At 38.6% G+C, this 16,390-nt stretch overlaps 1 protein-coding gene across 1 annotated transcript in view; it reads left to right on the top strand.

Annotated features, from left to right (window-relative positions):
* COL12A1 (collagen type XII alpha 1 chain) overlaps positions 1-9,320 on the top strand; it is a 121,686-nt gene extending 112,366 nt beyond the window's left edge. The window contains exons 62-67 of the mRNA XM_045010286.1: positions 1,300-1,335; positions 1,443-1,509; positions 3,160-3,348; positions 4,518-4,586; positions 5,693-5,863; positions 8,258-9,320. Coding sequence (XP_044866221.1) covers positions 1,300-1,335; positions 1,443-1,509; positions 3,160-3,348; positions 4,518-4,586; positions 5,693-5,863; positions 8,258-8,406 — 681 coding nt within the window. The 3' untranslated portion in view covers positions 8,407-9,320. The remainder of the gene's footprint in view (positions 1-1,299; positions 1,336-1,442; positions 1,510-3,159; positions 3,349-4,517; positions 4,587-5,692; positions 5,864-8,257) is intronic.
* The last annotated feature ends 7,070 nt before the right edge of the window (positions 9,321-16,390 follow it).

The following is a 16,390-nucleotide window of genomic DNA, read 5'->3' as shown; positions in this document are numbered from 1 at the left end:
CAGGACATTGTTTCAGACTGAAATTACTATTTACAATTAAAGAGTAACATAATATATGCAACAAGACTGAACCAGATCATATGGCCCTGTTTTCAGAGGTGCCCTGCTAGGAACATAGCCTTTAACCTTACAGTGTGCCCTCTGTGTCATAATCCCTCAGTCTCTCTGGGTTTAGTTTGACTTTCTCCTTCGGACCTCTTCTTTCAGAATCTGTCAGAGTCTGTTCAGTCACATAACCAAATGGTTGCTTTGCTCTTTCTCTTCTGGAACCTGCCACAAAGTTCAAAGAGAATACAGTTGCAGGATTGTGCTGATAGGGTAAACACTCTTTCAAGAATAACACTTCCAGGACCTAAATGTTGGGTGAAATATCTTAATCCTGCAGCTGTTCCCCAGACAGAACTCCTACTGGAGTAAACAGGGCTTTTCTGTGAAAGGACTGCTGTATCAGGTCCCATACAGGATAAAGACCCAGAATGAGACACATGATAAAAACAATAGTGAAGTTAACTCTGAATCATGTGACTTTTTTTCTAACATTTTCTACAACCTCAGTTTCACGATGTTGCTTTTCTACTGTAAATTATTTATAATAAAAGTGAAGTAGTAGCAGGTTTGTTTAGGACAGAGACAAATTGAAGAGTAAAGTAAGAATTTGCTTATAGTCAGTAACATTTGAAGAAAATAATGTTACTCTTTTATGTTTAAGAAAGCATCTAGGGAAAGTATGGAAAAAACAGGCCTTCAATTTTGGGGAAAGTACTGCAGTCACTTATCAGAATCAGAATAGATCAATATTTCTGATTTAAGGAGAGATAATCAGCATGGCTATCAACAGCAAATACAGTGAAAAATGTGATAGAATTTGTGAGGAAATAATATACTGTTTCAACAGACAGGGACACAGTTTACCTGGAGTACAAGAAAGCTTTCAACAGGGTACCTTTTTTAAAAGAAAAAAATGGCCTCTATTTTTTTGGGCACAGTTTTGCATCTGCTAATAACTGGATACAAATATTTCCATTGAAACGTCTGACCTATCTGATTTGCTGATGAAAAATTGCAGGCTCTGCATGATTGCAGGTGCATGTAAGGACACAACTGGATGCGTTTATCGAATCCATCTAAACCACCTGTCAGTGTAGTATATATGCACCAGATTGCACTTACAAAGCATGTTTTCTTTTTCTCTCTTCATCCTTCCATTTTCTTTCATCCCTCTATGTTTCCATGTTCCTATACAATAAACTGCAGTATATGTAGATGCATTAAATAATAATGGAAATTAACTTGTTTTAGGGTCCACCTGGAATTAAAGGAGAAAAAGGTGACAGAGTAAGTACTACCTTAAAATTAGTTTATCACTTACTTTAATGTAATAAATACTGGCTTTTTAAAAGCACAGACAATGTACTAATATAATACTTGTTTTAATTATTAAGGGAGATATTGCTTCTCAGAACATGATGCGAGCTGTTGCAAGACAAGTCTGTGAACAATTGATAAATGGTAAACAATGTTGTGCTTTTCCTAGTTCTGTTTTCCATATGGCTAACTTAATAGCTCATTTGTGAAAAGTCAAAATGATTTAAATTTGAGATGAAAGGATCCTGGCTGCAAAGCATAACAGGAGCCAGTGTGTTGTCATTGCTATCTTCTGTACCACCAATCTGATGGAAGGAAAATGCACCACAAAATTAGTTCCTGAATCAGAAGGGCTAACTTGTTAATGAACTAATCGGTCACCTCTGGAGACCCATATTCAGATCGTGCACATGCCACAAAGGGAATGATTTTGCACAGTCAGCTATGTCCCTGTTTTAGCACTGTCCATGTCATAAAGCCACCACACATTTTGGCATAAACCAGGTCTCACCTCTGAGAGATGGAAGGCACAAGGCTGGAATGGAAGGAGCATTACAGGTATTAGGATTGAAGTATATTGTCACATGCTATCTGGGCAAGCGATGCACACAGGACAAATTGTGTTATGCAAGGGAAGAAATAATTTCACTGGCTAAGTCCCAAAATTCAGGCCCCCCAAAACAATATTTTAATGGTTTTTGTTTTTACTTCATCCCCAAAGCTGATGGAGCACCCTGTAGCCCTAATGTGCCCCTGCCTCCAGGCAGGAGTGACCACTGGATGATTCATTCAGTGGAGGATCCTCTAAGCTCCCTATGCAACCCCAGAGTGCAGCTCTGTGCTTCACAGGAAGTGTAACCCCCTGCACAGCTTCCTCAAATCATCTCTACCTCTTCCACAGCACAGCTGCACAGCGTTTGCTGTCGGGAAGTCCCCCAAGGAAGACAGGGCAATATTTGCTTATACCTTGTTATTTATGCAATATGGCATGTTCTGCTTATACTCTGATACTGCTATTTTTGAGGTAACCCCAGATAGATAGGGAATTGTGACATACTTATTTTGTTCAGCCAAAAAATATCAAGTTGTGCCCAAGTAGTGTCACTTGTAATGGAACTACTAGGATGTCTTCTTCTGTTTTAGGTTCCCTATACTGAGCCTTCCTCTGCATGGTCACCATACTTCTAGTCAAGAATAAATAGCTGGGTCTCCCCTTCAGAACTCCTTGCTGCTTACTTGGACAGAGCTGTCTCTCTTGAGTAACACAAACATTCTCTGGGAGTTAAATTTGCCCCTGTGACCAGGGCTAGCAGAGGTGTATGCACCCTCAGAGCTTAAGTGGGTCTTAAGTGATACATCACCCTTGTGCAAGCCCTCAGCATGGGGCTGAATTTCATCTTCTGTTCCTTGCCACTGTAATATCTGTTCTTTGAATGCAGAGTACCCAGAAATGTCTATTTTTGATGGCTAGAACTGCATTTCAGATAATCTTTTGGAATTAGCCTTTGCTGTCTTGCAGACTAGGAGAGAGTTCTTTGGTAGGGCTCAACCAACAAGGCTGTTGTAATCCAAAACTCAGTTTTGGTGGCTGTGAATTTTTATCTACTCATGTCTGCTGCCAGAATCTCCCCTCTCCCCCTCCCCTTCCCCATGTATTTTACATGATCATATCTTGCATTCATCTTAATCTGTGCATATGTTCCAATTCTCCACTATTTGGACAGTGGGTGGCGGGTGTGTGTATGTGTGATTTTAATGAAAAATGATTAAAAAACCCTTTCTTTCTCTTTAAAGGCCAAATGAACCGGTTCAATCACATGCTGAATCAAATCCCGAATGATTACTATGCAAACCGCAATCAACCAGGACCTCCAGGACCACCAGGGCCTCCAGGAAGTGCTGGGGCAAGAGGAGAACCTGGACCTGGAGGAAGACCAGGGTTCCCAGGAACACCTGGCGACCAAGGACCACCTGGTGAAAGAGGTGAGCAGTGCTCAAAGAGCATATGTATGACCATATTTCAAAAACTGTCAGCAGAGGAATGCAATGCAGCTGCATCGGCCAGAAAGGCCATGAAGCATATAGCTTTCCATAGCCAATTGAATTGCTCTGAAGGTATTGGTACAGCTGGTACAGTGGAATATTCAGTGTCTGAAGACAAGATCTAAAATTACAAAGATTTGCATCTACAGTACTTCTCTCTCCGTGTGGTATTTATGGAACACCAGTCACTGCCGAGTCTCAATGCTATCTCAAGAAAATATATCAACTTTGTCAAGATATCTTAGTACAAAGAACATTCTCTTCTCAAAGCTATTTCTGCTATTAGCTGCATCTTGACAGGCTACTTTTCTGAACTGGCATCTGGATGAGGGCAAAATAAGATTAGTTAACAAGAATGTGGGGTGAACCATAGCTTAGTGACACTGCAGTTGTGTGTCTCAGCTGAAGCAGAGTAGTAGGTATATGGGAAATATATGATTAGATGTGCCAGTACACTTCAGCTGCTTTGAGCTGCTCTGGTGATGCAAAGTTGGTGTAAACTCAGTTTAAATGGCTTGTTAAGCCTGGGTTATGGCTGGTTTACAATAGCATAAGGGAGCCAGGCTGTAACCAGTGAATCTGGCCCTCAGTTGTTCTGGCTGTTACACTTCAGAATGTGGACATAGTGTTGTGTTTTCTAACATAGATTTTACTGTAAATATTTACCGCTTAAAAGAAAATAATGAACTTCTGAATCCAGCTATATGATAACATTGACTTACACTATTTCATTAGGTTTTGAAGGATGTGTAAAGTGTATTTGTAACAGAAATGTACAAAGCTTGTATACCTTTACTCTTGTTGGTAGATGTGTGGAATGAACTTCTACCATATCATGGGTACCTCAAAGATGTTACTATGTTTTAAGACAGTCTCTTCACACCAGGTTACCGCTGTACACTACATTTAAAAATCTTGTCTTTCAAACTGAGATGTTTGTTTCCTTAAAATATTTTCTTCATCCAAATTAAGACTTCCTAGAGCAGAGATATAAAGCAATAAACTATTTGAAGTATATGTTATAATCAATGAGAGAGCATGAAAAAATATAGTTTTCTGACATGGTTTCTTTTTGTGTGTGTGGTTTTTATTTCCTTTTGGATCTTTAGGACTGCCAGGAGAGAAAGGTGAAAGAGGGATTGGATCACAAGGACCACGAGGTTTGCCTGGACCACCTGGTAAATTTTCTGTTTTTAATTTACATCAGCTTACAGAACAGTAGAAGTAAAAGAGAACAAAATTTCCTAGAAAGTCAGATTACTTAATTGCTCCTTATAGCAAATAAGCATATGTTACTCAATGCACTGTACATTTTTGACATTTATTGGAAATAAAGTGAAATCCTGAAAACTTTAACTAGAAATAGTTTTTAGACATGGCTAGTAGAAAGTTGGCTTTATCATATAATTTATTCTTCTGGCACATTTGCACATGAAAATATTTTTGATGAAAATACTGATTGACCCTTTATTGACTCAGTAAGCAGGGGTTGATTCCTACTGAAATGGACATTTTCTCACTTTTTTCTATTTGATAGAAACAAAATATCACCTGATACTTTTGGAATGTCTAGTGCCATTGTTGGATCATGTTTGTAGTTACCCTGATGTCCTTTAGCAGCAAAGCATAGTGTTACTAGTACAGAATATGATCCTTTCTCTGTTACTTTTGTTCTTTGTGTCATTTGATTTCATTCACTGATCATTTACTGATGTCTTGGCAGAAATAGTTAGGCTTTCTCATTGTTTCTGCCTTTAATTTACTAGTTTAAACATGATTTTTTCATTACAAGAGCCATAAGAAGCTTGCAACAAATTCTAGCCCCAGTTGAAACTCTACATTTCTGTTAACCATAATACAGCCTGTTCCAAAGAAAACATTACCTCATCTACTCTAGGGTTGCAGGGTAGCAGAATTAATGCACTCCTGTGTTTTAATTGAAATCCAATGTGCTTGTCTAATGTAGTAGTTTCCCTTGAGATCTTCATATCTCACACAGAGTGGAAATAAACCAGAGAATTCATTGATGTCTTTAGCGTGGCTCAAACCTTGCCAAATCAGTTTCTGTGAATAAAGACCTTAAATTAGCCACACATAGGAAAGCAACTAGTGATGAGTCACATTTTGGTTCTCTTTGGTTGTTTCATTGACCACATGTAGAAGCCAAATATCAACGTTTTCTTACCAAAGGCTCATTCATAGTCTAGACGGCAGTAGTGCCAGTGGTTTATGACAGGTTGACTCCTCCTTAAAAAAATTATCTTCCTTTGAATTCTAAAATTAGGTCCACCAGGAGAGTCTCGAACTGGCCCACCAGGTTCTACAGGTTCACGAGGGCCACCTGGGCCACCGGGTCGTCCTGGAAATGGGGGTATTCGAGGTCCCCCAGGCCCACCTGGGTATTGTGATTCATCCCAGTGTTCTAGCATCGCTTACAATGGTCAAGGATTCCCAGGTAGGTTATTGACAACTTAAACTGTAGTCATTTTAAATAGCCTTCCCAGATGCAGAGCTGCTTTATGCAAGACAGGCCCGCTAGTGTGGACATAGTGAATAATTTCAGGAGCAAATGGTACTGAAACTGCTTAGTTGTAACATATCTTGGAACAGTTCAGTCCTTTTAACACAGACAGGTCTTAGAGCAGCTGTTCGGATTGTTATGCAAAATTGTCTCACGTTGATTTGAAATGTGTTTAGCTTTAGGAAGGAGGTGATTAAAGTATACAGATAACTGGTTTTTAATACATAGAAGGATAGTAGATGATTATTTTGCTGTTAGGATTTAAATGACCATTTTCTTCTTCTTCTTCTCCTCTCCCTCCCTCCAATCTTCAGAACAAGGTTGAATACTCCATGTTTCTCTTGAAAAGTAAAAAGAACACTCTGGTTGGCAATTTTTATGCGTCTGTTTTTTGATCAACATCAGGATTATTTATACAAAATTAATACCTGATATTAAAATTTTCCACACTCTGTTACAGTGCAAACAATTGAAAAACTCCACTATCCTACAATTTCCACTGAGTTAAACCCCATGAGTCTCTGATTAGCCCTGAGTCATGTCAGCCTCCTGCTGCGAGAAGCAGTTTAAAACAATGGGGTGTCACAGGGAGTCAAATAATGGATGACAATGGCCATCAATTTCTGACTAATGAAAAGACACTAATATATTCTATACCTAGGGTCCTGCAGGCCATTTTCACGAAGAAATTCCAGGCCTGCAGTATTGTTAACAAATTCATATGTTTGCACTGTAGCATTTTACAATTAGTGTATGTGATACTGATGTTGGATATGGTTTGCCACTAGCATACTGTGCATGTATACATGAAAATATAATATATATATATATATATATATGTGTATACAGACGCAGTGCTGTTGGGTGTAAAAAGCCAAGTACTTGCACAGATCTAACCCAAGATTCCTGTTTAAATGAAAAAGAGCTAAACTTGTACCCATTGTGCAGCAGTACTATCCTTCCTAGTGAACAGCTATGTATACATATATAGATATATGCGTATGACTTAACCATTGTGTATTTTAGTTGGATGACAATATATTTTTGCACAGCAGTCTGACTTTTTAAAAACTAACATCGTCTTTGACCTGTTTCAGGTTCCGGCTAACACATTTTCTAAGTCTCCAGTGCTGCTTACAGTTTGAATACATGAAAACCCTGTTTCTGAGATGTTTGCGCACGTGCTTAGTAGGAAATGAGTCTGTATGGATATTTCACCACGGATATGGTTAAAATCGAACCGTGTTGGCCTTATATAATACTAACAACATTCGTGAATGACATAAGGACAGTGATGTCAACTCATTATCAAGCCTGTTGCATTTTAGTAATAAAGTAGAAAAACAACTATTTTTAACACCCCCTCCCCATACACAAATCATCAGAAGCCTCAGTACTGAAGGAGGCTTATAAAACTACTAACCAGCAGAAGTAACACCATTGTGGGATACAGATTTAATCTGATAAACAAAAAATGACTTATGTAAATAGTAAACTAATTATGGCTTGTAAATGATTTGTAAGGGATCGTGTCCACTAAAATCAGTTAACATCTTTACATTAAGCTTCTGCATTAAAGCCTGCTGCTGCTTGCTATGTGCCAGAATAACATCTTTGACTTTGTATGAAATCTACCTGTCTGTTGTTTGTGATCAACATGTCTGATTCAGGGCATGTGCCTTTTTGTATATGTAATCTTGTTGGGTTTTGTAATTGCAGTTCTAAATACTAAAGTTTTATAATTATTTTTCTTCTGTTTTGCTGTAGTCTTTGGTGTTCCTCCAGCACCAGCTGTAACTCAGTCTGTTACGAGGAACAGCATCAGAAAATGACATGTACTGCATATTGCCACTGGTGATAGTTATGTGTACATTTATTTCCCACCCTCAGGGAACATTACTAGAAGCCAGTCAAACATTTTCTTTTTACGTAATCCATCTGCTCTATTAATTAATTAATTTTTAAATCAAATCCAAGTATTTTTTAGGTTGATTGAAGTAGATGTAAAAGGCTATTTTTATTTTTTAACAATTTATTGGGCCCTTGCATAACACCTTAAGACTGTTTCTACAATGTTTCTTATGTTATAAAGAGCTGGATCCTAGAAGGCCTTTCAAAACCAAATCTCATTTTTTTAAATTATTTTACTGCCTCTCCTGCTCTCACCACCCCCAAAAAATGCCATGAACAAAACTGAAAAAAAATCAGTGAATATTCATTTAGACATTTATTATATGAAATTAAGATTGAACTAACATTATGTAGCCAAACTAACTTTCATTATATTTGTGGATTCAAAGACATGCGATAACTATAATGTTCAATCAGACAACTATTTTCAACCAGAGTCATACGTACCTGAAAGTGGACCCTATCAACCTGAAAGTGAGCCCTACATAGTACCAATGGAGTCAGAAAGGAGAGAGGATGAATATGAGGACTATGAAGTTGAAATGCATTCACCAGGATTACCCTGAACAAATGTGCTGGAAAAGATCGTTACCAAGAAAAGCAAAAACAAAACCATAAAAGATCTGTCTTGTTTTGTGTTTTTGGTTGTTTGTTTTTGTTTGTGCTATGCTCGCATATGCAGATACATACAGAGTGGGTGTATCCTATATTCTCCAATGCTACCTTCTCAAATCAGAAATGCACTCGCATCTTGTAGGCGTATCATGCTTATGTCCGAATAGCAATGTATGTAACTATAGATTTCGTTCTTGCTCTTGAAATGCTTGTAAAATACTTTTGCTTAAAGTGGCTGCTTAGAACTTAATGTGTGCATTCAGTTATCACAATGCTGCATTTTCTTTAAATAAAACAAACCAAAACAACACAAAACACCAAAAACCAGAGCTGCTGCAAATTTTCAAAGGCCTGTCTGCTTTAGCTCTACAGTTTTCCTCCTTTTATTGCCTGTTTGCAGTTAAGTCACATCACAAGTCTGCATTGTCTAGTAAAAAGCAAACCAACTCCTTCTACATCATTGCCAATTTCTTCTATCCTTAGTTATACCTTGCAGGGCATATATTGCTCTTATACATCTCCTTTAACAACCACAAACCTTAAGTAATGTAGCTGAAATCATTGTATCAACCGGATATAGTTTTATAATGCTTTAAATCTCCTTGTAGACTCATTAACATTTATGCCAAATTGCAGTCAATCCTGCAGAGATGGAATTGCATGTTTGTGTTGTATATTTAGTATGGATTTTTTTTTCAGAATATAATGTTTCTTAGTTATCAAAAGCAGTTGGAAATTGTTTGCAAGACTATGGATATAGAATTGCTGCTTTTATATTTTAACTGCAAATTGTGAATTTCATTGCCTTATATTATTTATTTCTGAAACAAAGGAGGCATTTTTCAATAAAACTACTGAAAATTTACTTTGTATGATCATTTCTTGAATGGGGCTGTAACGATACAGACTTGTAAGTTACAAGAATGAGATGTAACAAACACACCGAGACCATTACATTTTCTTTATTAACTCCTCCTGATGTTATAGTGACCACAAATTAATTTGGAATGTTACTAGTGTTAAAACAGGTCCCTGAGGCTGTGACATTGGTTGATTAGGGGAGGGGGGGGTGGAGTTTCTGGATTTAGTTGGCTCCCACCCTGTAGGGTTTTGATGTAACTGGCAATATCGTGGTGCAGCCTGTAGCACAGGTGGTGAAAAAAACCTGAGTCTCCGCACTCCAATTGCTGCACCATCCCCGGTACCTCATTGGTCCTCATGAGATTAGTGGATGGGTGAGCAGCTAGCGAGGCCACTGGAGATTGAAGCAGAGGAATAATGGGGGTGAGAAAATTGCCGGATGCCTCAAAAGTACTCACTAGGTGGCAGGCAGAGTGTGGCTGGTGGCGGCGCCTGTTCCATCCTTAGCCACACACTCATTGTGCTCTAGCTACATATTTTAGGTATTTATAGCCCCCACAAGTGTAGCATCTGGTTCAATGCCAATGGAAGTGAATGGAAAGATGCCCAAGGTGACACAGGAAGTCTGTGGCAGAGCAGGGAAGTGAACCCAGGTCTCCAGACTCGCACCCTTTTACCACTGGACAATCCTTGCGCTCTAGTGGGAACAATATAGTGAAATTATGTTTGTAAGGACTTAGCTTTTAAAAAGTAAGATTTTTTCCCATTGAATTTTTAGTGCCCTAAAATGCAAAATATACAACACAGCTATGTAAACTGCCAGCTTGGTTATATGGTAAATGGAATCCAATCAAGTGAAGTAGCAGAGATGGACTAGAATTAGGGCAGTAAGGTCCGTAATCTATTGGGAGTTTAGCAAGAGATATAATGAGCTGAGATGTTCAAAGGAAAGTCAATGACATCGAGTTCTTATGTTTGGTATAACCCTCTAGTTGCAAAAGGTAAAGTATAGAAAATGTGGTTCTGCATTATAGTTTTCTATAATGCATTACCTACGACTTGCAGAAAATGATTGATAGGAATTTAGAAAATTGACTGAACTGTGTGTCTGTCTTGTATAAAATAATATTATTGTATAAAATCTTGCAGATTCAGGGATTAAATGTATCCCTGGGGAAAGCTTAAAAAGATGCCCAAATCTTCCATGAAGGTATTCCCATTTATCCACCAAATGAAAAGGCCCATAGCCAAAATATCTTATCTAAAGCACAGAATTAAAATTAGTTCTTTATGAAATATATCCAACTCCTGCCAGCTGCAGTGCACAGTAATGCCCATTCAGTAATGTCCTTTATTAAGATTGATCTTAATCTAGATGCAATTATTTGATAAACTGGAGACACAGAAGATTTAAGCATTAAATAAGAACTATGTTTATGTATAGTTAGTACACTTTTATGATTTAATTCTATTCTCAGATCTGCAAATTATTCCTTAAATGCATGGAAGTCCCAGTAAAAAATATGAGGGAAACAGTCAAAATGAGTGAGGCTCAATTCTATGAATCTGAAAGAAGGATTTTGCTGGTAGCCATTGTTTTTCAGACAAGATCAGCACAGGGCTTCTTCCATCTCCACAACAAAGGCTGAGAAAGAGCTTCTCTTTCTGAAACTCACTTTTTAAGAAAAAAGACACTTACCAGCACCTCTGAAATTTGAGAGCAATGATATGAAATGTTTGGGCTGCATTTAAATGAGCGCTCACTAATATGGCACAGCAAGAAGGAAGAAATTAAATAATATTTAAGAAATGTAATCTCAGGGGAATGACCCTCAGGACTGGATAGCACTGTGGTTTTAAGCTTTAACTTCTGGGGAAGTATTTGTGAAACGAAGCCATTCAGTTATAGAAACTAGAAAGCCCGCATATAAAGCAAATATAAACAATCCTTAATTCCTGAGAAACTCGTGCCCATAATGTGCCAATTGCACAGTTTATTTAGTTTAGCAATTTTAAACAAGGGGATGGATTAAAGACACACTTCTAAGCTCATCTACAGCTCTCTCTCTATATTTTGCCAGTGACTGTGCATGTGTGTACAGGTAGGCAGCCATGGGCTTCCACTGATCTGAGATTAGAATGGAATGTTTAAGGTGTGACCTTAGTGAAGAAAATAATTCCTCCCCCCTCCACCCACAAACACAGAGCAGATTCTTTGTTGCATTCCTGATACCAAGGATAGGAGAAACTGCAAGAGCCCGGTAAGGCTGTCTACTTACAATGGCTAAAATTGTACACATTGTGACTGTAGTGTGTAACTACTGGTATGCAAACCAAATAAATAAAGGCAAAAGGGGCTCAGTGGCAAGGATGCAGAGCTATAGCACTTCAACTGAAAGCCTGTTTTTCCCCTATTTTTCAGTTGCGTATTTGCAGTAATAATGATTTCTGAAGGAAAGCTGAAGGGAAGCTGAAGTGACTGTGAAGCTGACACTTAAAGCAGAGGAACATAAAGGCATACTGATTGATTTTTGCCAGGTGCATGGCAGATACCACCATCTGCACCACACAGAGCTGCCATTGGAGCCCAGGCAGGCAGGCCCTTCTGGAGAAAATAAATACATAAATAAGTTACAGCTTGACATGGGTCAGCGGGGAGCCCAGGAACATTAATTCCAGACAGCAAATTCCACTGCAAAAAAAAAAAATGTTCAAGGAACTACACAGTCCCCAAAACTCTCCTCTGCTCTAGTGAAGAAAAATAAGACATTGAGATCCTGACTGTGACGTGGCTGAAAGCTAAAATGGCCAGAGTTCTACACCTCCTGGGAGAGAGTAGAAGCCCCAGGTGTTTCTTTGGATATAAATTGGATGACCCAATTTTTAATGGCATTTTGGTTTGGACTTCCTACTAGATTATCTGAACCTGCAGCCTACTGATGATCAGTGGAGAACACACATATTTCAAGTATCCAACCCCGAGGTGAAAAACTGGACTTTTGCAGCCATCAGGCAAATACAAAGTCTAAAGTGCCAAATTATTTGTTCATTATAGGTAAAAGAGAAGGAGCTTTTCCCTTTCTGAAACTAATTTAAAGATGGACAGTCATCTCTTTATGCGATATACAAATCAGCGTGAAACATGAAAGAAAATTCTGTTTTGGAGATTTCTTCTTTTGGAAACCTGTTAGCCAACATTCACTTAAGAGCAGTAAATGTAGAAACATGGAGTCAATGGTGAATACAACATGAGCATCTGAAAATAAGAGAAGCATCTTATTTGACTTATCCTTGCACTTATTTTCCTGCATTGTTTGAATTATAGGTTTTCGCTCCACTGCTTTTGTTTTGTCGTGTGTTGGATAAGAGTAGCACTACAACTGAGTTCATTGTTCCAAATTACACCCAAGCAGATGGTTAAAAAACTTGGGGAGAAAGCCCATTGAAGTCAAATTTGGAACATTCATCTGGGGACATACAAGACCCCTCAGCAGATATTAGTTGCACTGTAATGAGGAAAGGCATTATTGCATGTATGAGTTGTGACCCACATTCTGCTCTCAGTCACACTCTTATTTTATGTTGTTACGCTGAATTCACACCTGTGTGTAACTGAGAGCAGACTTCGGACCTATCTAGTTCTTTGGGCATATGTACAGAGAGAAATGGTCTGCCATCTTCCTCATCCTGGCAATCTGCAGTGGATTTGCTTTAAAGTTGTTTTTACAAGCATATTTTAGCTCACACTTTTGCTTATAATATGTGACTGTGAAATACTATTTTTTCACCCCCAACTAGCCAGTCATGGACACCTCCAAGCTCTAGCTCATGACCATTATGGTTCTTTCTTTATGTGTGAACTATATTTAAACCTAAGCTAATAATTGTGGATGTGAACAGCCAAGATTTTCAGCAGTCACTACTGATTTTGGTAGCTAGATCTCCGCATGTTCAGTTGAGACACGCAGGACCAGCTCTAGGCACCAGCAAACCAAGCACGTGCATGGGGTGGCACAATTCCAGGGGCGGCATTCCGGGAGGTTTTTTGGTTTTTTTTTTGCTTCATCAGCTGCACTCTCTGAGGTTTTTTGTTTTTTTTTCTTTTTTTGGCTTGGGGCGGCAAAAAAACCTAGAGCCAGCCCCAGAGACATCTGAGTCACTTCTGATTTTTTTAGGGCCTGCTGAGCACCCAGCCCCGAATATCCAGCCCCTTTAAGGTGTCTCAAAAGCAGGGCTTCCAAATATTGAGGCACCCACCAAATCATTGGTCCCTTTTGAAAATCGTGGCCATAAGCTATATTTTAAATGCTTCTTTAGTAAATATATATTTTAAAAATGTTAAACAATTCATAAGTGAAGATGGAAAAAAATAAATAAAAAGACCAATAAGAAATAGAATCTCCTTTTCTGTCATTTTCCTAGCATGTTAGCCTTCAAGATACTTAAGCAGAAAATAAAATACAGAGGGCGAGGGATTATGAATGCCTACAGCTATGATGAAAGTAGAAAAGCTTCAGCTGTTCAGGAAATACCCATGAAAGGGAAAAGGAAAGGATCTGTATCTTTTTTTCCATTATAAGGGGCATCTGGCCAGTGCCTTCTACCAGAGACACCAGCCAGATTGAGTCTTCATTGACGTGGCACAACAATAAAGACATTTCTAAGTTTACTATTGATTATAATAAAAGTTTTCCTGTCTTGGATAAACAGACGTGTATAACTGATAAATACCTACAGTAAGAATGGTTTTACAGTTGTTAAAGCAAAACAGATGTGAGATGTTTATCAATTATAATGGTCTACTGTTTATGCCTCATAGCAACTGCCACTGGAATGTTGCAACACATTGTTTAATATTTCAGCTTTCTGGCTCCTTTTATGTAGATAACAGCAAATTATTCAAAATGTCTGTACACTGTACAGTACCTGATTTCTGTTATCAGATCCGCTCACAAATCTCTTTTTCGGCCCAGCTTTTCCTCCCCTCTCTTCCCCTTTTGCTCATGTTTGTCTTTGCATTTGGCCCCTTGTTATATTTAGCCCTTTTTCTTTATCTCTTTTCCACTGGCCCCTTACTGCTGTTTTCAATTCTGGTCACTTTCCCCCTCTTGCTGCTTTGAGTGCTTACTTTTTGTTTTTATATTTTAGACATAACTGTACTAATACAAGTTTAAGGAACATTCAACTGTACGGCAGATCAATATAAGGTTTTTCTTGATTCATATAGTCCAAGGCCAGAAAGGTCCACTGTGATAATCTAGTCTAACCTCTTGCATAACACAGACCATAAAACTTCCCCTAAAAATTCCTTTTGAACTAGCACAGATCTTTTTAAAAAACATCCAGTTTTGATATAAAAACTGCCGGTGATGCAGAATCCACCATGAGCTTTGGAAAATTGTTCCAGTGGTTAATTACCCTCATTGTTCAAAAATTATGCCTTATTTCTAGTCTAAATTTGTCTTGCTTCAACTTCCAGCCATTGAATCTTGTGATACCTTGCTGTGCTAGATTGAAGAGCCCATTATCAAATATTTGTTTACAAATGTAGGTACTTACAGACTATGATCAAGTCACCCCTTAACTTTCTCTTTGTTAAAATGGAAAAACCCCCATTGAATTCAAGGAAGCCAGGATTTTCCCCATTATGGCTAAATAGATACATAGAACATAGCCATGGCTTGAACAAGAAAGGAAAACAATTCCCTGAAACTTTAAAGTAACACATTAGTGTATATATACAGAAGGGAGGGGAGATTTTTCTAGTCTAAGAACAAATTCCTCTCACTGATTGCAGTGAACTGGGATTTGTCCTTAAGGACCCAAATGGGATTTTGACCTATGTAAAAACAGCAATATCAGACCTTAGCATTCATGTTCCAGTTCTAAGAACTCTAATGATATGACAAATGCCAGTATAGTGACAAATATAGTGAATTTGCTGTGCACAATACCAATAGTTTTACTTGGCAGTCCCTTAGAATGCCACGAACACTCTGTATTGCTACTAGCAATGCCCTGGTACATGGCACGGCTGAAAGAAAATTCCGCTGGACTTCAAAAACCCAGCCAACACATTCTCAGCAGCAGTGTCCTGAGGTTATATTTCTTAAAATGAAACAATCTGCCTAACTTATCTGTGTTGTCAATAGCAGCTAAAGCCAAACCAACACCAAACATTTCAAATAGCTGTCCCAAGTTTTCAAGAAACTTTGAAAGGCCATTCCCCCCCCCCCACAGCATTTCTTTCCCAAAGAAGGCCTGTTATAACTGCTCTTAGACGTTTCATGAATTCAACTAGAAATATAGTTGTTTTGTATACACCAAGGATTAATAGTTTATGATGTTAGGCAGTACATAAGGGCAAATGTTCCCAATATTTGGCTAAACAAATGACATTTCAGTAAGGTTAGAGCTCAAGAGCATGCACACCCACACGCACGCACCCACCCACACCCACAGTGAAGGGGCAATAACTAGTACAGCTGACTGCAATTTTTGGAGGAGCCACAAAGTTGATGCCACGCCCTCCCAAATCTGGGAGATGAACAGTGGTTAAGAGGAGGCAGGGAAAAGCAGCTTTTGGCCAGGTTTCTATGGGTATTGACAATGGCTGGGATTTACCTGTTTGGGGGCTATGAATAAGGGTTTCTAGTGAAAGTGCATCCTCAACAGCATCACTACTGTGCCATTACAATATGGAATTTCATGAAGGAAGGTCACCCAGAGAACTCATCATGGGAGCTGTGCCCAGCTTTTGGGTGCACAGTCTTTGATTAATTCCTTTAAATGTAGGATAATTCAAAACCCCTTGCTCCAGCCTACAAGGAAATGTTTTTTGAATGCATCCTTGCTAGGATAAATAAGCTCACAGAGATGAAAAATTCCCACAGGATGATCTGCCAAAACCTAGGTCAGGAATACATGGTTCATTTTATTGAAATATTCATTTTCTCCGTCCTCATTTAATGAATTCTCATTCACCCATCACCATGCTTAATAGTGTTGGCATCCAGGCCCTGCTACAGCAGCCCAGACACAGCAATAAAGAAGACAGAATGGCAGGGTGCACGG

The sequence above is a fragment of the Mauremys mutica genome, chromosome 3 (genome assembly GCF_020497125.1).
Source record: "Mauremys mutica isolate MM-2020 ecotype Southern chromosome 3, ASM2049712v1, whole genome shotgun sequence".
Taxonomy (NCBI): Eukaryota; Metazoa; Chordata; order Testudines; family Geoemydidae; genus Mauremys; species Mauremys mutica.
The sequence above is the reverse complement of the archived record's forward strand: the minus strand, read 5'-3'. Positions and strand labels throughout refer to the sequence as shown.